Consider the following 21,203-nt stretch of genomic DNA (forward strand, 5'->3'; position numbering starts at 1 on the left):
CTGCCCTGTCCCCAGCGGGACGTGTTTAGGGCTTGTTGACCTGTGGCTCTGGTGGCCTCTGCAGCAGAAAGGATTGTTGAGAGGGCTCAGAGGAAGTGAGATGTGGCAGTGCTCTGTTTTCTGCTTTCAACAATAGTAATTCCAGTGACATTTTATTTTCTACACCAATTCATGGCTGAAAAACAATTTCTATGTGATGTGTAAATTGATTTTTAAGACATTTTGTTAAAAATTAAGAAGCATGTATGCAAGCCATTTCCCTGAAACCCCTTGTTTTCTTTTTTAGGACCACAGCCTGCTTTGAAACTTAGTAGAATTTACTTTTTTACCTAGGAATTTTACTGAGAGCATCTGAGGGCCTTTAACTGAAACCCTGCTGGCTTCTGCTTCTGGGATGGATTGTGCTTTTGTTGTGTAACTACGAGCCTGTTCTTTTCCATTCCTTGTGTGTAAGGACAGCACATATTATTTATATACTTCTATATTTATATACTTACAGTGCAAGTGATTATTCAAAACCTGAATGTTTTCCAATGGAGATCTGCATTGAATATCGGGGAGAATTTTTTCCCTTTGAAGATGGGGCGGCCCCGGCACAGGTTGCCCAGAGCAGCTGTGGCTGCCCTTGGATCCCTGGAAGTGTCCAAGGCCAGGCTGGACGGGGCTTAGAGTACCCTGGGATATTGCACGGTGTCCCTGCCCATGGCAGGGGTGACACTGGAAGGGCTTTAAGGTCCTTCCCACCCAAACCTGTGGTTCAGTGATTCCACTGCAAATGAAGAGCCTACCTACCTACCTACTCTACGGCGCCTCCATTCCAGCTACCCTGCTCGGAGCATTCCCGCGGCTCTCTCGGGATTCTCCGCTGTGCATCGCGGGGGATCCTGGAGCCGCGCAGGGCTCCGCAGTGCCTGGGGGGACGGGCCGGAGCTAGCACTGGCGGGACCGGGGGTCCCGGGGCGCGGGCTCCCGGCGGCCACATCGGTGACGTCAGCGTCACGTCACGGTGGCGTCAGAAGCGGGGCGGGCAGCAGCTCCCGGCGCGCCCCGCGCAGAGCTGGGGGTGGGAGCGGCAGCGTGGGGAGCGCGCCTCGTGCTGCGCCTCCATCCCTGCCCGTCGTGCCGTCGGCATGTTCTCCAGGAAGAGCCACGCCGACGTCAGGAAATCCACGCAGAAGGCGCTCGACCCCAAGCGGGACGTGCTGACCCGCCTGAAGCACCTCCGCGCGCTGCTGGGTGAGCGGGGGGTGGGCGCGGGGGGACACGGACCCGGAGCCCTGAGCTCCTCGTGGGGTGCCTGGGCAGAGCCGCGGCCGGGTCTGCGAGCGCTGCTTGCCCTCTGCTGCAGTGTCCGGGGAGACAGCAGCGAGCCCGTGGTAACAGCTCTCCGTGCTGTGGGCAGAGAGCCGCCCCACCCAGCTCCGGGCTCCCGAGCGGCTCCCCGGGCTCTCTCCGCCGCAGAGGCAGCCCCGGTGCGCGCCCTCCCTGGGGCGCTGCGGGAGAAAGTTTGGGGTGCCTGGGGAAACTCGCGTGTGCCGGTGTCCCGGGCCTCGCGTTGGGCTGGGTGGGAAACCGTGGGGAAATGCGCAGCCCTGGTCAGTTTCGGAGACGCGCTCGCAGAAACTCTGCTCTTGTCAATAACATCAACTCGGGGCTCTTTGTTGGATGTTTAAACTCTGAAAGAAGTCACGGTGTGGTGTTTTGTGGTGACTCCATGTTTGGGGCAAGGCTGGACGTGTCTAGGAGTGCCTTGCGAGTGACGGCTTCCACCTTCATCATCGTGGAAAGCCGCTGATGAGTTTCAGGTGTGAGCTGCCGTTCCGGGAGGGTTTGGGTGGCCTCTGTTCGCTGTTCAAATGCGGCAGGAGCAGGGTCTCCTGAGGGAAAGAGACTGTGCCCGGTTAGTGCTTTACGGGCCCCTGCTGATTTCCAGGTGATGCCGGTTTGTTCCAGGTGCGAGCAATCATCGCCGATGTGCCGCACTTGTTCCTTGTGATTTGCCGCACTTAAGGAGCTGACTGGGAGCAGCCGCTTGGGGGACGGAGCGTCGGGTAGATTTGGCCTGGTGCCACGCTGTTGCGTTTGGTGACTTGTTAAAGGTGTTTGTGGGCGCTGGTTTCAAGTGAAGGGCAGGGGCTGTGATGTGTCCTGGTGGGTCAGTGCAGACACTGTCCCAGCGGCTCTGGGTATGCTCCCGACATGTCTGCTCTTGGCAACACATGGCTTCTGGAAGATGCTCTCTTGATAGATACCCTCGCCAGGGTGTCTTCTGTGGTACTGTTCAGCACTGAAAAAAACTCCACACGTAGGAGTTGGAAAAAGAAAACTCCAGCATGTAAAGCTTTTGGTATAAAGGCTCAAAAGTAGTTGGATTTTCTTTTATTCCTTCTCCCCAGATGTGTCTCTCCTTGCCCTGGCCAGGGGTAGGAATGTGTGCGTCTGTTACTCCAACTGCTTCCCTCAGCCCACAGTGCCACACGTTCTCCAAATAGCTGTTCCTGCTCTCCTGTTTCCTTGGGAGATGCCAACTTGTCTTCCTTTGTTAGTTTAAATCACAGGAATTTAATTGTAAACAAAATGTCAGTTACTCTTCTGTGATCCCACTGGTGCAGAAGGATACAGATCAGAGGGAAGATGATCATAGGGGAGGCATGAGCAAAAGGAATGTGTGTTTCCATAAATAAGAGTTCATGTGACTTTGGATTGCTTCAGGTCCCTTAGTGGCACCTATGTAAGTTTGTCCAGTGTCCAAAGTGAAAGAAAAGATTCCACTTGGTGTTGGTTATGACATCTCTCAAGCCTCCATAGACCTTTAGGGTCTGAGTTCCAGCTCTGTGGGGTGCTCTGTCCACATGGCAGGACAAAATGCTACCCAGATCAACAACAGGACTTAAAAGTGGGTGTTCAGGTGTGTTTGAGAAATATCCAGAACATTTCCCATATTTCTTTATTGCTGTGAAGATGTAATCATGGCCAGAACTTCTGTTAAGTTAGTAAAGTTCTAAATACAGTTTGTGGGAGTGCCAGTAGTGTGGCTTTTTTTTTTTTTTTTTTTTTTTTTTTTTTTTTTTTTTTAGATAGGCTTAAAAAGTAATGGCCTGACAAAGAGTGTTAGAGTGTTGGAGGTGTACAGATTTGGTTCTTCCCCACTGCCTGGCCACAAATGAAGCCTCTGCTCTTTCCCAGAGTGGTTTCTGTGGGACTTTTGTACAACAAAAATGGATTGCTGTGCCTTAAGAATTTTTTCTCTGGCTATTCTTGGGTAAAAATATTCTTTTTGTATTGAAACTTCTCTTTTAATAGTGTTTTCTTCTTGGGTACAGGAGTCAGAAGTGCTGCTGCTAACAGATGTAGGATGCTGCTTTGTCCAGTGCTTTCAGTCTTTTCTCTGTTGAGCAGTGGGCAACTGCTGTGGGAGACACAGAGTTAAGACTAAATGTGAAATTTATAAGGTTTCCAAGTGCAATCCTTAATTGTTGCCTTTAAAACATACCTGTTAGGAAAGCCCATGCTTTCCATGGAGCTGCCTTGATCAGAGAGGGATAACAAAGGAGAGTAGTGGGGTTTTGGTTCTGGCACTGCTTGGCCTCGTGGTTCTGTACAGCTGCAGGACCAATACTGGCTGGGTAGAAACTTTCATTTACAGGTAGGGGATGTGTGCAGACTTCTGCTGAATTCAGGGCTGAGACTGTTCCGTAGAGCTTGTGTTAACATTTGAGGTGTTAACATTATTTTGGAAGTTGTTCCAGTTGGAGGGGTGTTCTGGTAATGGGCTGTTTCATGCTGACATACTTTTTTTTAAGATAAGTAAGAATTGTACATTATTTCTGGGGTGAGGCTGGTCATAAAAGTTTATCATTAACCAGGGTGTGGCTGAAAAATTCTCTTCATCTCCTTTAATTTTTCAAGTACTTGAGCATTAAGAGAGCTTTGGGAAAATAGCATAAAGTGACTTTGGAAGTTCATGGAATTAAGGGATGATTCCTAACAGGTGACTGTGATAACATTTGGCAGTTAACAGGAACATAAAAGGCAAATCCGTGTGCTAAGGACAGGCTTAGTGTCCCCTCTGGGCTTTTTTTTTAGTATGAGGAAGAGCAATGAGAGTTTGTCAATAGACTCTGGCTCTTACTAAGTGGTACCCGAGTATTACCCTAGATTTTAAATTTAATAGTAAGGCGAGTCAGTGTGACTGACAGTTATCCAGTGAGCCAAAGTGTCCTATTTATAGAGAAGAAATAGGCTGTGACCCTCGTGAATGTCTCACTCTTTCCTGTATGTTGCTGCAGCAGCTACTGTCAGGTGTTAGCTAGACTTGTGAACTTGTCCTGTATGGGAATGGGGGAAATTACTCGGGTTTGCAATGGCTGCTGGTGCTTGCCTTAGGGGTGAATGCTGGGTGCCTGTGTGCAGCTGTAGAAACCTGGGAGCTGTCTGGGAGTAAATATAAAAATAAAATTCCTGTAGTTCTGCCCCAAATTCCTGTAGTTCAGCCCGAAGCTTGCTGCCTTGTTTCCTCAGGTGCTTCTAAATACTCCTTCAGTCAGTGGATTTTCCCAAAGTCAGGGTTTTATTTTGTTACCTCAAGTGATAAATGGCCCCAGTGTTTCTTCCGTCTAAGAAGCAGGAATGAGCCGTATCCTGCCACAAGTTAAACACATCTCTGAGAAAGGGCTGTGGCTGTAGGGATGCAGCTTAATCACACTCACCTGTGAGTCACCACCGAGATGCCACATTTTGGAAAATGGAGGATTTGCTTTCTTGGTGAGGCAGTTCCTTTCTCTTCCCTTTGCAATTTAGAGGGAAAGTTTCCTTTTTGTTTAGATTTTAATGACCTCATTCCCTCATATTAAATCCTTGTAAATGAAAGCCTTGTTTTCTTCTGGAGTTGTGTTTAACAGGATGTATTCATGGAGAGGAATAATTACACTTAGCTTGCAAATTCAGACCAGTAGTTTGCAGGAAACAAATATCACATTAAAGTTTCCCTTCTCTAATTGTTTCCATAGTACAAGCAGCCAAGCAGAGCCTTACTACTGGAAAGGTACTAATTTAAATAAAAATCAGGTTGTCCAGGGCTAAAGTTATTCTTTCTTCCATAGTTGTGAGATATTATTGAGCCTTCTTGCTGGAATCAGCTTTATTTTGGGTAACAAATGGGTTTCTTGCAAGATGAGGCTTCAATGAGGAGATGTGATATTAATTTTGGCCCTTCACCCTCTTCTGGGGGAAATGACACAGCTTTCCTTGACCAAATCAGTTGCAGTAAAGACCAAAGGGAGGAAATTAATGTGTGTTTAGCAAGTGTCAGGCTTAGAAAACAGTGAACTTTTTTCTTTGTACAAAATAAACTTATTTCAAATTTCAGATTCAAGTTAACACTTTGGAAAGTGCTACATGCTTGAATTTCCATTCTTCTAAGAAATGTATTGAGAATTATGCTGTTTTCTGGTTTGATCTGCTTGCCAGATGAATGCAAGAGCTGAATTTTCATCCGGAAATTCAGTATCTGCTTGTTTTCTTGTTTTGATGGTACAGAGGGCATTTGGTTATACAGCTAAGACTCAACCCATCTTTTCTTTTTTTAAGGGAAAGCAAATGAATCAAAGCCCGACTGCAGACTCTCATAAATTCAGTGAAATTCTTTGCAAGGATGGACCGACAGTTTAGTACAGAATACTCAGTGAACTCAGTAAAATAGTTTTGTATTGCATTGTTTCATTCTTTCATGCTAAATTTGCAGAATGCCTGAAATTCTTGTCTTTCTGCTCTTGTGTAATTGTTCTGCTTCTCTTTTCAGATATTGTTGATGGAAGTGACCTGAAGCAGTTTTTTGACAACAATTATTCTCAAATTTATTTTATATTCTATGAAAACTTCATAACACTGGAAAACAGCTTGAAACAAAAAGGTAAGTCTTAGAGTTTTTCCAGGAGCTGTTGGTCAGTGTTCCATAACTGTGCTCCAGGGCATTCCATTAAAGCCTGTCCAACGGTTGTCTAATCCTCAGTTATCTGTATTTACACTAATAGTTTCCTGCAGTACAGTGTGAGTATTAATCACTTTAATTTTATGGTAGCAGGAGAGATGAGCATGGAAAATCACTCTGAAATGAGAGCAACAGCTGATTGCATTTCTGGGTTCATTTCAGCATTTACATACCTGTCCTCTCACCTTGCTCTAGGCTCCTGCAGCTCCCTCTGCTCAGCTGAGACACGGCCAGAGCAGAGAGAGGCACTGCAGCCTGGGCACAGCTCGCACTTGGGATCTTTATTTAAGATGAGAAATAAATTGAGTGGCATCTTTGACTTGAGCTGAACAGCAACAGCCTCATTCTGCTGTCTTTTATTGTATATTTCTGGTAAGCAACATTGTTTTGTGTCTTGCAGGGAATAAATCACAAAGGGAGGAGCTGGAATCCATCCTCTTTCTTTTTGAAGTAAGTTTTCCATACCATGAAAACTAATCTGTATTTAAAATCTCACTGTCATTCTGTGCTTACTTAGTGCTTTGGAGTGAGGGGTAAAGCCAGGTGTCACTTGCCTGCGTTAAGAGATTTTATCAAAATGCCTTGGAAATCCAGCAAGAACACCTCTGTCCTGAGGATCTGGGAGCTGATCTCTGAAAACAAGTCAGGGGTTTTGGTGGAATTTGGGAGCACTACTGCAACCAGTATATCCTTCCCTCCTGCCCAGCATTGGCAGTGTCTGGAGAAGAAATGTTGTCTAGTTAACTTTTGCATAATCAAATTAGGATCGCTTTAATTTAAGTGAGAATAGTCTGGCATAGATCAGTTTCCAAGTACCTCTTTGACTGGAGTTATTACCTAAATGTATTTGGATGTGAGAAAATATCCCTGGAACAGATGAAAGACTGACACATTAAAATGTTCTTATAATGCACACTGAAATTCTCAGCTTAAGCTCTGCCTGTCTCTAGTCAAAAAGGTCTGGCAGTTAATTAGGTAAATAATTGGCCAGATTTCTCTCTTAAGGTTAAACACACATCATCTACTGATTCCTTTCTCTTTTCTTTATTTCTTTCTCTTTTACTCTGTACTCTTTTTACCTGAGTATTGCATCATAGAAATGTCATTTTTGTTTATATTTTGGGGTTTGTTTGGTAGGAAAAAGCCATTCAAACTTTTAGTGGGACTCTAGAAATTGAAGCTAAAGGTTAATTGTTCTCAACTCCTCTCACTCCCTCTGAAACACCCTCCAGACCCTCAGAAGTACGTGGCTTCATGTTTTTTTATTAATGAGTAGCTTGTAGTTGAAATGGTATTTATAGTGACAAGAAGAATGATGCTGTTTAGCCTAATGTGCCTGTTGTGGGAAAAATGGCCATGATGACATGGTTTCCTGGGGTTTTGTGATCTTGAATTCTCACTTTGCTGTCTCCCTTTTCCTCTTTCCCCCTCTATGAGGCTGCATTTTCACCCTGAAATCTGAGTTGTACTTTCTGCTCCTTGTGACATTAGCACAGGTTTGCTCTAGGGTTGTGCCTGAGGCAGTGGCAAAGAACGAGAGCTCATAAATTTTCCAGGACTGTTTGGGCAGGAAAAACTCTTCCTCCTCTTCCTGCTCCTCGGTGTCCAGCCCAGCAGAGAAGGTGTCACTGTGTAGTTGAGCAAGGCTGTGCAGGTTAATGGAAGCTTGTTAATGTGCTGGGGCCTTGAATAAGGAGTGACATTTCTGTGCTTGTGCCATTGAATAGGAAATAGCCAGTGCTTGCTCATTCGGGTAGAGGGAATAACTCGGCATTCCCAGGGCTTGGAAAGGGATGGCCAATAACCACCCCTTAATACTCCTCAAAAGCAGTGGGAGAACTTGTTGTCTGAAGGAGGAAAAAAATCAATGGTTGTGTCTGAACCAGGAGCTGCTTGGGGTCCCAGTGGAGGAGAGCTGTGCAACAGCCTGGTCACCCTGTGGGAGAGGAGATCCTTTCAGTGTTTGTGTGGGATTCAGAATGATTCCCTTTATTGTGGGAATCTGCTGGATTGAAAATGCAGTCCATGGATAGCTAACCCTGGGTGAGAACAGCCCAAGAGCATCAGTACAGGTCAGGGAGTCAGAAATGCCAAGTGATGAAACATTCATACTCTAAGCCATAGGAAACAGAACTAATTGATTGTTAAGCTTTCCATATTTAGTGTGATGTCAGTGGGAGCCAGGGAGATGCTGCATTTTCTGCTAATTAGCTAAATAGGTAGTTACTTAGGATTAACAAATCCTGAGTCCCCATGCTGAGGGTTAACAGCTTAAAAATCAATAAAAATATTTATGAGGGAATTACTGCCTTTGCCTTTCCTGGAGGTTTAGTGGGATTGTGCTGCTGTTGTGGGGTGACACCTAGTGTGTATGTTGGGCAGCAAAGCTTTTCCCACAAATCCTCTGGGAACTGACTTGGCTTGGTAGTAATTTATGGAAGTTCTAATTTTACATACAAGCTGCACAGCTTGGCCACACAGCAACAACTTCAAATAACGTGTTATTCAAGAAGAAATATTAACCAGCAGGGAGGAATGCGAAGGGGTAATTGTTGCAATTAATACTGCAAAATGCTTGGCTCTAATTCTATAATGTGCTTTGGCCTTGTCTTTTCCCAGATAGATATCTGTGATGTGATATGGCAGCAGTGCTGTTATTTTTCACTGTTTCAGCTAAAAGCCCAAAATTATGTGACATGCCATTTTTTTTCTGCTGAGGCGTGGCTCTCTCTGTTTGCAGTGCATTTGCAGAACAGGTTGCTATTGTTCAAAAGGGAGTGTCCCTGCTCCCTTTTGAGGGAGAGCTCAAAACCTCAGATTTGAGGGCAGCTCTGAGCCCTGTGTGTCACAGACCTGCCAGGAGGTGCACTGTATTTACGTCCATTTTCTGGCACCGCTAACAGTATTGTTGGTTATATATTGGTTATATATATATGTATCTGTTTGTGAGAGTTTGGGGTTTTTTTTAGTATTGTTAATAATGTTTAATAATGTTTTTTCTTTCTTGCAGCATCAGGTACTGATTCCTCTGACACTGTGTTTTTTAATCTCTAATGAAGTAAAAGCAAATTGATGATTTTGAGATACATAGATCAATTTCTTCCTATTCTCTATAATTTTTCTTCATTAGTTAAGAACAGCCACATCTGTTTTGCTGATGGTGTCATAAAATTCATTCCACTGATCTAACAAGTTCACCAGATGAAATGTTTTACGCTCAGAATTTTTCAGATGTAGAAAAGCTTCCCCAAGTCTGTGTTTTGTGCAGTTTGTGGTTTCTTGAGCCTGCTGCAGATGTGAATGCTGAGTCTCAAGCTCAGTAGAGTAACAAACGGGCTTTTTTGTTTATAGCAGTAAAAGTGCTTATAGCTCTACTTTTCTACACATAAAAATTACTTTTGGAACCATTTACAGTTTGTCCTGCTATAATTCCAATAACATTGCTCCTAACCCTAACCCTATTCTTACAGCATTCTGTGGTAAATGCTAGCTATATGTTTCACATATTTTACTTCAGAGATCTTACTGTTTCTTGTTATGCCTGGGGCAGTGATAAGTGCCCTGTATGCTTTGAGCAGGCATTTTCCCTCAACAAATAACTGTAAATAATTTATTAATGCAATAAATGGAGTATCCCTTCATTGAGATTGAGCTGCTGCAGGCACACTGACTCCATTGGCCTCTTGGCTTGTCTGAGTCTCTGAAGAGGAGATGGAAAATTTCTAAATTGATGCAAGTTTTGGTAGTTGAACACCCTGAAACCACCAGGAGCACTTGACCATAGAGGCCTGGGAGAGCTCTTCTGCCTTGACTTCGCTTGAAGTGCTGCTGACTCTTGGAAATTCTGAATCCATTCCCCTGGGGGGGGACGTGACTGCAGGCTTGCCATTGGCACCACCACTGGTTCTGCCTCCAGGACTGGGTTTGCTCAGCGAGGGCACCTTGCGGGTGGCTGTCGTTGATCCAAGACCAGCCTGGCACGTCCAGAGCAGCAGAACAGCAGTGCTCATTGTCCCCCGTGGCCGTGGGGCTGGGAAACATCTGCTGGGGCCCCAGATGAGGCTTGGGCCCATCCTCAGCCTTTTCTGTGTCCTGCAGCAGGGCGGCCAGCATGCGATGATGGGCACAGAGCTACGAGTCACGGTGGGATTCAACCGGGGGGCAAAAACAAAAGGCTTTTAAAAAGAAATAGCAGTTTTGGTTAAGTCAGAGTGAGTCTGTCAAAATACGAACCTTGGTGGTTTTTATTTTGCGTCAGTAAAAGAGAGAGACACAGCTTTCAAAAAGCAGCATCCTGTGTAAACTAAGATTTAAACTTAACATTATTCCTAGTCATGCAGGAAGTCCAAATGAAAAAGAACTATGGATAATCAGTTTAAAGAACTGACAGATACCCTGATGTGTTGATCAGTACTAATACCTAATTTCTATTTCAAGTGTGTTATAATGGATTACCATATAGATGCAGCAAAGCACTAAGCATTAAATAGATCTATGTGTTTTCTGAAAAAGTAATATTATTTTGCACTGTGGGGTTTCTCAAAATATTTCTTATTAGTGTAGTGTGAAACTAGGAACAAGATGTCAGTAGCCGGCTCAGATTCACAGTGGTGTGTGGCTGACAGCCTGTGCTGGAGGGGAAGAAACTATAATTTGTTATATAGCAATAGCAGTGCATGTTCTTTAGAGCGCCAGGGTTGGGGAGGGTGTACAAAATATTGCTGGAAACATGAAGTTGCAAAGGGAACAACTGGAGGTGGTCCACAACTTGTGCAGTCTTGTGTCATGCTGCAACACCACCTCAGTCTGGGACTGCAGTGCTCAGAGCAAAAATCACCCGCTGGAAGTTGTGCTGGTGGGACTGGGGCTTAGCTTGTAACCTTCAGAATTTATATTTAGTGATGTAGACTTTGCACCTGGGTGACTTCTTTTTGCATTGCAGCAGAAGATGTGGGCTCTGCAGTCATATAATTTAAAGTGGCCCTGCTCTGCTGCAGAGCTGTTCTGTCTGCAGTGCAAGAGGGGGACAAGGTTGCTTTTTCAGAATGTCTGGTTGCTGTGGGGCAGGACCATGCAGGTCACACCCTTGCATTTTTTCAAAATACATATAGTTATTGTTTTCCTGGTTTTGAGATGCTGTAAAGGAGAACACAAGGCAAGTGACCTAAGTGTCTATGTTTTTTTGCTGTGTGAATAGACTTTGGGATATGGGAGCATTTCTCAGATAGGAACTTCTGTCCTCTTACTGATGGTTTGAACCCTTGAATTGTTTTTGATTCAGTCACCTGACAAGGGTGTTGGGTTCTGTGTTTTGTAAAGAGAAAAGAATGGTAAACATGTTGTTTTCTGCCCTGGCCCCACCAGTTTTGTGCAGTTTAGAGTTTAGGCTTGGTTTTCCTGCTTGTTGTTGAACTGTGCAGCAGTATTTGTTCTTCTGCTTTTCTCTGGACACAACCTAAAGTTCGCTGAGACTTGGATGTGAAAATTGTTATCAAATTCTTTTTCAAATGGGTCTTTATTATGGAGCTTTGCACTTTTCCACCCTATGTAGCTTGCACCTTGTCACAGCTCACTTTCTGGTCACAGCTCACTTTCTGGAGGGGAACCTCGTGTTCAAATTTAGGTGAAACTGTGTAACAGACTAAAACAATGAAAACAAAATATGCATGGTTTTGTCTGGTTTTCCATGATAAATGTGCCAATGTATGAAGCTTCCTTCCTGCAGTGTGTTGTGTGACACCTGAATCCAGCCCAGTTTTTGTTGCTGGCTTGCCATAGGGTTTTGTTTCCTGGAGCTTTTCCTTGCACACCTTGGGCACACAGCTTGTTGTGAGCCTGGGCACAGACCCAGCTTCCATGCAGAGCTCCTGGGTTAGGTTGGATTAAAAGTGATCCTGGGCTAGCTTGGGACTCCTTTCTGCACCGTGCCAAGTTAAGTAATGATTAATGCCAGAAATAGTCTGGAGGAGTGGTGGGCTGCCAGTGTTTTAATGTTTAGATAGATAATGATAACTCTTTGTCCATGGATCCTGCAATCTGATCGGCAGAAGCCTGGTGCTTAACTAACAGCTAAAGCCCCAGTGTAAGTCATGGCCTCGTTTTTAGCCAGTCAGATCCTTCATCCCAAGCATTCCATGGACAGGGAGCTCGACCTCTGGACCCTCTGCTCCTGGGGTCCTGCTGCCACGGTGTGCTGGGGAGGGAGCTGGGGGAGTGACACTGAAACAAAACACAAGGAACATGGAAAGGACCTGCCTGGTTTGCATTTTTATTCTGGTAACCTTTCAGAAATGCTATTTACATGCTATGGTGAAGGTGTGGAGGAAGACCAGCCTGTCTGTGACCTGACGTCTAGCTCCCTATGTCCACGAACTTGTCATGACTACCATTCTCTGCCGAGAAAGGAATGTTCCATGTTCAAAAAGACTGTTTTGAGTGTTGAATATAGTTTAGGAAGCCCTTTATTGTCAAAAGCAAGAGGTCTGTCCTGCTCCACATCTTGAGCACACACTCTGGCAGTGGTGGAGACTCTGTCACCCGGCTCCCAGGGGTGGCCCACAATGCCAGCTGCTTTCTGGGCTGTGATGCTTTGTTTTTTCCTGTGAGCTTCTGTGTGCAGAACACCCTCAAATGGGCCACTGTTGCTTAGGTGACCTACCATCCATTTGCATCGTGCATGTGGTATTACTGAGAACTTAGACGTGCTTTGTTGTGCAGAAATTTGTGCCAGTCATTTTGTTTGATAATTGCAGGGAACTCTATCAGTCATTTATAACATTTTTTAATTTAATTTGATTTCCAAACAGAAGTGTTCAAAACTAGTTTCCTGTTTAAATATATCTTCCTAATTTCTTATTTCAATGGCTGAAAAGTTGTAAGTTGGAGACATTTTTTGTGTGGAACCTGTGTGAAGCCCTGTGTACTGTCAGACCTTTGCGAGGTGGAGCAGTAGTAGATGAGCTGCGCTACTGCCACACCCTTGTCCGAGCCCTAGTCTGTGCTGCCAGTAGTTTAAAAAGAAACTGTGTATGTATTCCCATCTCATTTGTATGTTGTGTATCCATTTCTCTGTATCCCCTGATGAACCAGATTTATTACAGAAAATTTGACTAGTTTTGTTTCCTGCAGAAAATATTGCAGCTACTACCAGAGAGGATTTTTTATCGATGGCATTTTCGCAGTATAGGTAAGAAGAAATTGTTTTTTAAAAAAATATGGACTTTTTAGTAGTTTTTTCAGATCAATTTTTCTTTTAATGAGCGATATATGAGTAGAGTTATGAATACATGGTATTTGTGCAAGTTTGGCCCAAGCTGTCTTTCCCAGATTCTCGTGAAATGGAGGATTTTCCCAGTATCCTGTTAGAATATGGCCTTAGCCATGACAGACACAAGATCCTCATGGGTAGTTTCCTCAGACCAAGACTATTCTTTCCCCACACTCTGGTAGTATTGAAGCTTCTGGAAGAAGGGAGGGAGTAGGAGGAGTCTGGCAGAAAGCAGCCTTGGGTGGCCAGAACACCTTGAAATCCAGCGAAGTGGTTTAACTTGATAATTTCCTCTGAATCAAATGCCTTGGATTCATCACTACTTTTCGAATTCTGCTTCCAAATGCCACCAGTGTGGCATCAATGGGTTTTTATGCTGCTTATTAAAATTTTATGGGAGGGGTTCTTTTCCTTCCAAGTAGGACTTTTTGGTTGAGGTTGGTTTGCAGCACTGTCTGACCAGCTGCCATTTTTGTCGTCAGAACAAGGAATTGCTTTTGCAGAAGAACAATGAGCGGAAGTTAAAGGTCAAGGGAAGGGCTGTTGTCACATTTCCACTCAGCACTGCCAAAAACAAGAGGAGACATCTGCCTGGCCACTTCATAACGCTTCAGCTGCACTAGTTCAGACTGAATTGTTTCCACTCGGTTGCTCTGTAGCTGATATATTCCTTATCATTGTATTGAGTGGTCATAGTGGCAAAATTTTAAATCGGTGTCCAAAAAGTGATGTACAAAATTTGGCAGAGCATTTATTTACACCTCTGCCTTGTGCTTAACATTCATGTGCATTAATGTGAATTTCCTATATATGTCAATAATTTCTATATACTCTTGTGAAATGGTGAGATCTTGTGGGAAGGAGGCCATTTAAGGAATGTGTATAATTCGCAGATCTTACTATTAATTAAAATAATTTGAGACCTGGTCCTCTGACAAAACCCAGAGGACCTCGCTCCTGTGAAAGATACATCACATTTAATCTGGGGTGGTGGTGATTCAGTTGGAGGTTTCCCCCCACAGTTGTCTTAAAACCCAGCGCAGTGGCCCCAGAATAAATTAAAGTAGGCTTCCAAGAAATAATTTTTAAAACATTGTGGTGGGAAGTGTCTGATGATGTCTACTTAATTTTCCTAATCCAGGGTCGATTCTGAAGAAGCTTTTGCATACTGGAAATTCTCTCAAGGTATCACATTGATGTTTTCATATTTCTTTTCACTTTAATTCCTGTGAAGTATGCTACTTTGCAGCTTCCCAATAGCAGTGTTTTCCAGATTGTTAGGCTTTGTAATTTTTTCTTATTTATCTTTTAATCGTAAGTTTTATTATTGTGATCCTTGATTATTTTAATGTGTTTTCAGTCATTTTGCTGCTCTCATGACCTTTGTGAAGTTACCTGCAGAAGGTATTAACAGATATTGCTTAATATCTAATTTTTTGAGCTTTCTCTGGCATTAGAGCTAGGATTATATTAATAATGTGAATACCCTTGGTATGATGGCAAGACCTTGCAATACCTGGCTGGGATGAAGCTCTTGCCCTGCCTGTTGTGAACTATTTACCCGTGTTACTGCACTTACAGACCTGTGTAACTGTCTTTTTGCCCAAATGCACCCCCTTGCAGCTCAGGTGTGAAGGAATCCGCCTGTTCCTGCTGTGGCTGCAAGCCCTGCAGACCAACTGTGGCGAGGAGCAGATCCTGATGTTCGCCTGCCTGGTGCCTGGCTTTCCTCCGCTGCCATCCTCACGTGGGCCCTGCACACTGGAGAGCCTAGTCAGCCCCCCGGCTGTGCCTGATGGTGAGCCTTCTCCTGGGGTGCCTCTCCTGGAGGAGGGAGCAATGGGTGCTGCTAGCTTCCCCCGGAATTTCGAGCTGGCTGCAGTGTGTGTCCGGCTGCTGGGCTGGTGCAGCTCTAGAGCCACCCGCTCCTGTCCCTCTGAGCGGTCAGGGTTTGCTCTTTGGCTCTGGGGTGGTTTTAATTCAGATGCAGCAGCAGTAGGAGCATTTTACAGCCCCTGAAGCAGGCATGGAGGTTTCCTCCTTGTTGGCTCACTGCTGGTGTCAGCCCTTCCAAGCTGCTAGGAATCTGGTGTCATCCTTGCTGGGATGTGCCAGGACTTTGGACATCTGAGCAACTGATGGACTTGCACAGCTTGGTAGTGCCCTAATGGGTATTTTCAAATCAATCTTTTACAGAAAATAGCTTTTATTTCAGTATTTTCATGTGTTCTGTGCTTAAAATACTTGATTTTAGCCAAGATATTTCCAGAAGAAATAACGCCACTTTTGCCAGCTGTCTCTGGGGAGAAAATTGCAGAAGACCAGACCTGCTATTTTCTCCAGCTCCTGCTAAAATATATGGTAATTCAGGTGAGGAGGATGAATGTTTGAAACTGTTCATATTTGGAGGATGTATCTGTGGTAGAAAATTACACTGCATCTGTGTGGAGCTGGGTTTACCCTTCCCCAGGACATTTTGTACTCTTAAGTGGAAAATCATCCCAAAACTATTTTCTTGTGCCATTTTTGGTGAAAATAAGAAGTTTGTCACACTTTTGTGATAAGAATTAATGAATGTTATCCAAACTTGCAGAGTAACTGTTTTATGTGCTCGTTACATTTAGAAAATTGATGTGGGGTAAAGATTCAGTTTGTTCTCTTTGGACACATACCTAGATGAAAAGGAATGTAAAGGACCACTGGAGGAAGAGATAAAGAGAGATGGCTTCTGTGATGTTTTTAAAATTCTGCAAGTAACATGTACATAAAATTTAATTAGAAGTGGATAAGATGAATCTGTACAGGAAATAAATTAAGATTATGTATATATTTTAAAAGTACAAATTAACCAACATTTGAAATAAAGTGGAAACTGTGCAGACAATGAACATTAAAGAGCCTTGTTATTAAAAAAAAGATAAATTATAATTAAATACTTCGAGATACACTTTCTAATATGAAAATGCAAGACCAAAATAATATTTGGAAAGGTTTTGTCATCTTGAATAAGTGCTTTATTTTAAAAAGTGTCGGAATGAAATTATCAGCTTCCTCCACAGCACCCTTTGTTTTACATGTCAGAGTCTCACAACACTTCAGTGAAAAACAAAAATGTCACTCTTCTTTTTATACTTGTTACCTGTGTGGGATCTAAACAAACATGCTTACTCTACAAATCCCATTGCATAGTGGTTCCAGTGTTTGATTATTTGTGTTTATTCTGGCAAAGAAAATACTATTGATAAAAGCAGAGCCCAAAGTGACTTTGTCAAAATGTACACGTAAGAAGCAAATTTATTGAGAGCAGAACAGGACAGTTGCTGTCCTTCTCTGGTTATAACAGCTGAAATACACTGGCTTCCACTGAGCTTGCTGGCTTGGGGGGATGCTCTATTCTTACTTTCCATCCTTACTGCAGTTTGTAAAGGGGGTTTTGGGGCTGTGCTGCTTTTTCTTTTCTTACTAAAGTGTAGTTGCTTGGTTTTTTTTTGTGTTGAGGGGGAAACAATTGTCAGTATAACATATTAACTTAAAGCTTTTTGTTTGTTTCTCTCTAACTCCGTAACAAAGGCTGCCAGCTTGGAGTGGAAGAACAAAGAGAACCAAGACACTGGGTTTAAGTTTCTCTTTACTTTGTTCAGAAAATACTATCTTCCTCACTTGTTCCCATCTTTTACAAAGCTAACCAACCTCTACAAACCTGTGCTTGGTAAGTAGTGGGTTTTGCCTTTGAAGAAGAAAAAGCCAGAGGCTGCTCTTGGCAACATCTGTGTTACCTGCTGATGTATCGCTACAGCTCTGCGGGATGAGGAGTTTTTTCTCCCTGGTTTAGTGTAAAACTAACTTATGTTGCAGCAGGGCTGGTTCTTTGTTTCAGCTTTTGCCCTTCCTTTTGCAGCCCTTCTCTTTTGCTTTCCTTTGTTTTGAGTGATACAAGTGATAACCTCAGGAAGGAGCTGTGCTGTTGTGTTCTCCTGAGGAGCGATAAAGTTAGAATAGAATACAAGCATTAATGAAATAGAAGCAGTCAGTCATTTCATCTGTTATTTCTTGGGTGATGTGTTTGGTACATTTAGCCAGAGTTGGGAAGCAATTGCTGAGGTTCCACTTCGTTTCTCTCTTCCTTTTTGTCCCCCCAGACATTCCCGATGTCAGGCCAAGGCCGGTGTATGTCACTGCAACACGGAACAATGAGAGTGTCTACAGCACAAAAATCCCCTACATGGCAGCTCGAGTGATTTTTATCAAGTGGCTCGTTACCTTCTTCCTTGAAAAGAAGTATTTAACTGCTGTTCAGAATACAAAAAATGGAGGAGAAATGCTCCCTAAAATTATTCAGGTGGGCTTTAAAGTTTACCTCTCTTCTTGCATGCGTGCTAACCTTGCAGGTGATCTCACTGCACTGACAGCTGAAGCACAAAGAAATGCTACCCCATAGTGAATAAATGATGTAGCTGTTTATTTGATTTTCTTTGATGGAGGAGGGACTCTCCAAGCAAAACCCTTTGCTAATTCACTAAAAGTTTTTTTTCCCCTCATAACTTCAGCTGTATTACATTTAGACTTTTGGAATTTACTCTGTAAACTGTCATACTTGGTGGCTCCATGGACCATTTCCCAGTGACATCAAAGGCTGCTTTGTTTTCTTCTCAGTTATAGCAGCTGTTTATAATGAGATATTAGAGAAATATTTCATTTATAAACTCATGGTTGAGACTCCTCTGGTGTTAGATACTTCACAATGAATTTAATAAATCAATGCTTTTGAGAGACTCTCCAGCTTTCTGTTAAGAATTTAGAATAAATCTCAGCTTGCATTTGGTCTTGAACCATAGGTGAGTGTCAGCTGTGGGCTCAGCAGAGAAGCAACACAATTTGAGAGGTTGCAAAATGTGCACAGTGCCAGAGCAAAACCTGGCAAAAAGGTGTTGGGCCTTATAATGTGTAGTGCTACAATCCATCTTTTCCCCAAGATAAAGGGACTTGGGGATTCCTCTCCACTGTGTCTGTGCCTTCCTTTACACTCTTAGTGTGGAGTGGACAATGCAGTTGTTGTGTGCTGTAAGAAAGTGTCCAGTTTATGAAGACCAAGTTCCTTCTTGGATGGAGTGGTAGACTGAAATCTGTTGTGTCTGACTGCTGGGATGACAGTGTTGTGCCAGACAGGGTATCCTGAGCTCTCTATGAGGATTCCAGAATGTGGTGGGTGCTGCTGCAGTGGGTAATGGGCTGTGCTGTGTTGTGCCTGCAGACAGTTGCCGTAGGCCAGGAGAAGAGCGTGGAGCTGGAGACGGTCATAGTGCCTGCGGGCGAGCAGGAGCGCAGCCACTCCAGCAGCAGCATCCTATCAGACAGGAGGCTCAGCAGCTGCAGCCTCTGCAGCATCGAGGAGCAGCACCACGGTGTCTACGAGATGGTGCAGGGCATCCTCCTCTCCACACGCGGATACGTCAACTTCGTCAATGAGGTGTTCCGCCAGGTCACTGCCCGCGGCTGCTTGCTGCCGTTTTTTGTTTCTGAAGGGAATGGGTGTGAGAGACACCGCGGGGGGCTGGTCACTGGGCAAACTTGGTGCTGGTCACAGCAGCAGCCTTTGAGGTCAGGCTCCTTCCTAGGTCTAGTTTAACAATCAGATTATGGAATTGTTGAGGGAACTAAAGCTTGGTACTTAAAATGGCAGTGTGGGTGGTGGTGTGTGTATTTGTATGCAACACATTTGTGTCCTGTGTGTAGTGAAATCAGGGAACGTTCCTTTTCAGGCTTTTTTGTTGCCACCTTCTGATATATCCGCAACACGGAAGGTGGTGAAAGTGTACCAGAAGTGGATACTGCAGGAGAAACCTGTGTTCATGGAGGAGCCAGACAAAAAGGAGGACAGCCAGGATGTTGTTGCTCCCTTGGAAGACTCCTCAGTGCAAACAGATGGTAAACATGTATGGTATCCCTGTTCCTTACTTTGTCCGCTGCAATATGAGGCTTTTCACCTCACTCTGTAGAGAAATAACAGTTTAAGGTGTGGGGGGAATAGAGGCTAAAAAATGCTTTTAGTTAAGGACTCACAGTTGAAATAGTTAATGAGTAGCACTTAGAGTGCAAGGGAGGGTTGCAGCTGATTTGAGAAACATAATTTGTGGTTATTCCCTGCATATGTAAATATGACAGCAGGAACTTCATGGGAGAAACACTGATGGGTTTTACAGTGCTAAAATTGACTGTCTGCTGGCCTAAGGCATGGAGAACTATTTCATTTTGGTGATGCTTAAAGACTCGACAATATGTATTAATTTCTGTATATTGTAACTGGATATCTGAATCTAGAAAATTTAACTGTAGATATGGTTCCTGTGCATCGTCTTTTAATATCTTATTTTGAACCATCATGGCACTGTTGAGACTGCGACACTGTTTAAGGGGAAGTTTTCTAGTACTGAATAAGAGGTTTGATTTGTAAAAGAGTGAGAATTACAGGGTTTTTACTTTGTTTTGTAGAGAATTTATAGTTTTGCCAGACTTAAATTCCAGTGTTAGTACAATCAGTGATTATGAAAGGTGGTGAAAAATATTTTAAGTAACATACCTTCTAAAACTTTTATGAGCCTTCAAATTCCATGTATGGAAATGAAGAAATAATAGCCAAGAATTCCCTGTGAAATGAGTGTATGCCATGCCAATTCCCCTACTTTTGCTGCTGACCTCAGGGATGGTTTTGTTTCAGTCGTGATGTGTTCCTTTGTGCCCTGCCACTAACCAGGCTGTTTGGCAGCTCTCATTGGAGCCCTGCAGACACAAGCGCTCCTCCAGCTGGGGCAGGACCTACTCCTTCACCAGTGCTGTCAGCAGGGGCTGTGTGCTGGAGGATGAAGACAGGGATGTGAAGGCTGGTGCTCAGGCTGCGCTGCAGGTGAACTAGGTTGGAGCTGTGTGGGAGGGGGACACATGGGGCTGTGACCTGCCTCGTCACAGAACTTGCACTGCAAATTCCATTACAATCTCCAAGATGGAGGAAAAGAACTATCAGGGCTTGATTGGTTCTGTTTGGACTTCATGTGTCACTCTGAAACATGTGTATTAAACCACATGTCCATGTCTTAAGGCCAAAGATCTGTATTTTAACACAGAAGGATAATTTTTTTCCTCCTGTGAGTACTAGGAATTAATCAGAACCATGCATTTACTTTTTCTGAACTTCATTTATTGAAAATAGTGGTGATTGTTTGAGCATATGATGGCAGGAAATAAGTGGCTGGAGGAATGTCCCCTTGCCTGCCCAAGCAGAGGAGACACCCAAAACTACATACTGAGCCTTGGTGGTTTTGTGATGGGAGCCACCTGGCTCCTTGCTGGAATAACAGAAGAATAAAGTGATGGGTAAAACATGAAATTTCCTCTAAGGAAAGGGGAAGATTTAACTGAAGGGGCACAAGTATTTTGTTGTAAGTTTTGCCTGTTTTCATTCCTAACACTGTTCAAATGGACTCTCAATGCCAGGTATTCCTGACAAACTCGGCAAACGTTTTCCTGCTGGAGCCATGCACTGAGGTCCCTTTGCTGCTGAAGGAGCAGGTGGATGCCTGCAAAGCTGTTCTCAGCGTCTTCAGGCGCATGATAATGGAGCTGTCTATGAACAGAAAGACATGGTAAGGTTAACTTACCATCATTTAAGAGAAAAAGTTGTTACAGTCCACAACCAACCAAGCTATTTTATGAATGATCTGTGAAGTCTGAAGTGTGACTGCATTCTCAATAAATAAAGCTTTGCTGCAGGATTAATGAGCAGGTACAACTAATAGAACACCTTTTGTTTTGGAATCAGGGAACAGATGCTGCAGATACTCCTCAGAATAACAGAAGCTGTGATGCAGAAGCCAAAGGAGAACCAGACAAAGGACATGTTTGCTCAGAGCATGGCGGGGCTGCTGTTCCGAGTGAGTGAGCGGGGCTGGTTGG

At 43.9% G+C, this 21,203-nt stretch overlaps 2 protein-coding genes across 5 annotated transcripts in view; one reads left to right on the forward strand and one right to left on the reverse strand.

The window, feature by feature from the left end:
• Positions 1-958, reverse strand: part of LOC128785024 (uncharacterized) — a 70,352-nt gene extending 69,394 nt beyond the window's left edge. For all 3 annotated transcript variants that reach the window (XR_008429733.1, XR_008429732.1, XM_053937097.1), the window contains exon 1: positions 797-958. The gene's annotated coding sequence lies outside the window, so the exon portion shown is untranslated. The remainder of the gene's footprint in view (positions 1-796) is intronic.
• A 121-nt stretch (positions 959-1,079) lies between these two features.
• The window catches only part of RALGAPA2 (Ral GTPase activating protein catalytic subunit alpha 2), a 90,622-nt gene continuing 70,498 nt past the window's right edge, over positions 1,080-21,203 (forward strand). For both annotated transcript variants that reach the window (XM_053938234.1, XM_053938235.1), the window contains exons 1-14: positions 1,080-1,236; positions 5,801-5,911; positions 6,390-6,439; positions 13,118-13,175; positions 14,398-14,441; positions 14,880-15,054; positions 15,511-15,626; positions 16,827-16,965; positions 17,396-17,595; positions 18,508-18,735; positions 19,016-19,189; positions 20,020-20,157; positions 20,745-20,893; positions 21,070-21,181. In XM_053938234.1, the coding sequence (XP_053794209.1) occupies positions 1,131-1,236; positions 5,801-5,911; positions 6,390-6,439; positions 13,118-13,175; positions 14,398-14,441; positions 14,880-15,054; positions 15,511-15,626; positions 16,827-16,965; positions 17,396-17,595; positions 18,508-18,735; positions 19,016-19,189; positions 20,020-20,157; positions 20,745-20,893; positions 21,070-21,181 (1,800 nt within the window). In that variant the 5' untranslated portion in view covers positions 1,080-1,130. The remainder of the gene's footprint in view (positions 1,237-5,800; positions 5,912-6,389; positions 6,440-13,117; positions 13,176-14,397; positions 14,442-14,879; positions 15,055-15,510; positions 15,627-16,826; positions 16,966-17,395; positions 17,596-18,507; positions 18,736-19,015; positions 19,190-20,019; positions 20,158-20,744; positions 20,894-21,069; positions 21,182-21,203) is intronic.

The sequence above is a fragment of the Vidua chalybeata genome, chromosome 3 (assembly GCF_026979565.1).
Source record: "Vidua chalybeata isolate OUT-0048 chromosome 3, bVidCha1 merged haplotype, whole genome shotgun sequence".
NCBI lineage: Eukaryota > Metazoa > Chordata > Aves > Passeriformes > Viduidae > Vidua > Vidua chalybeata.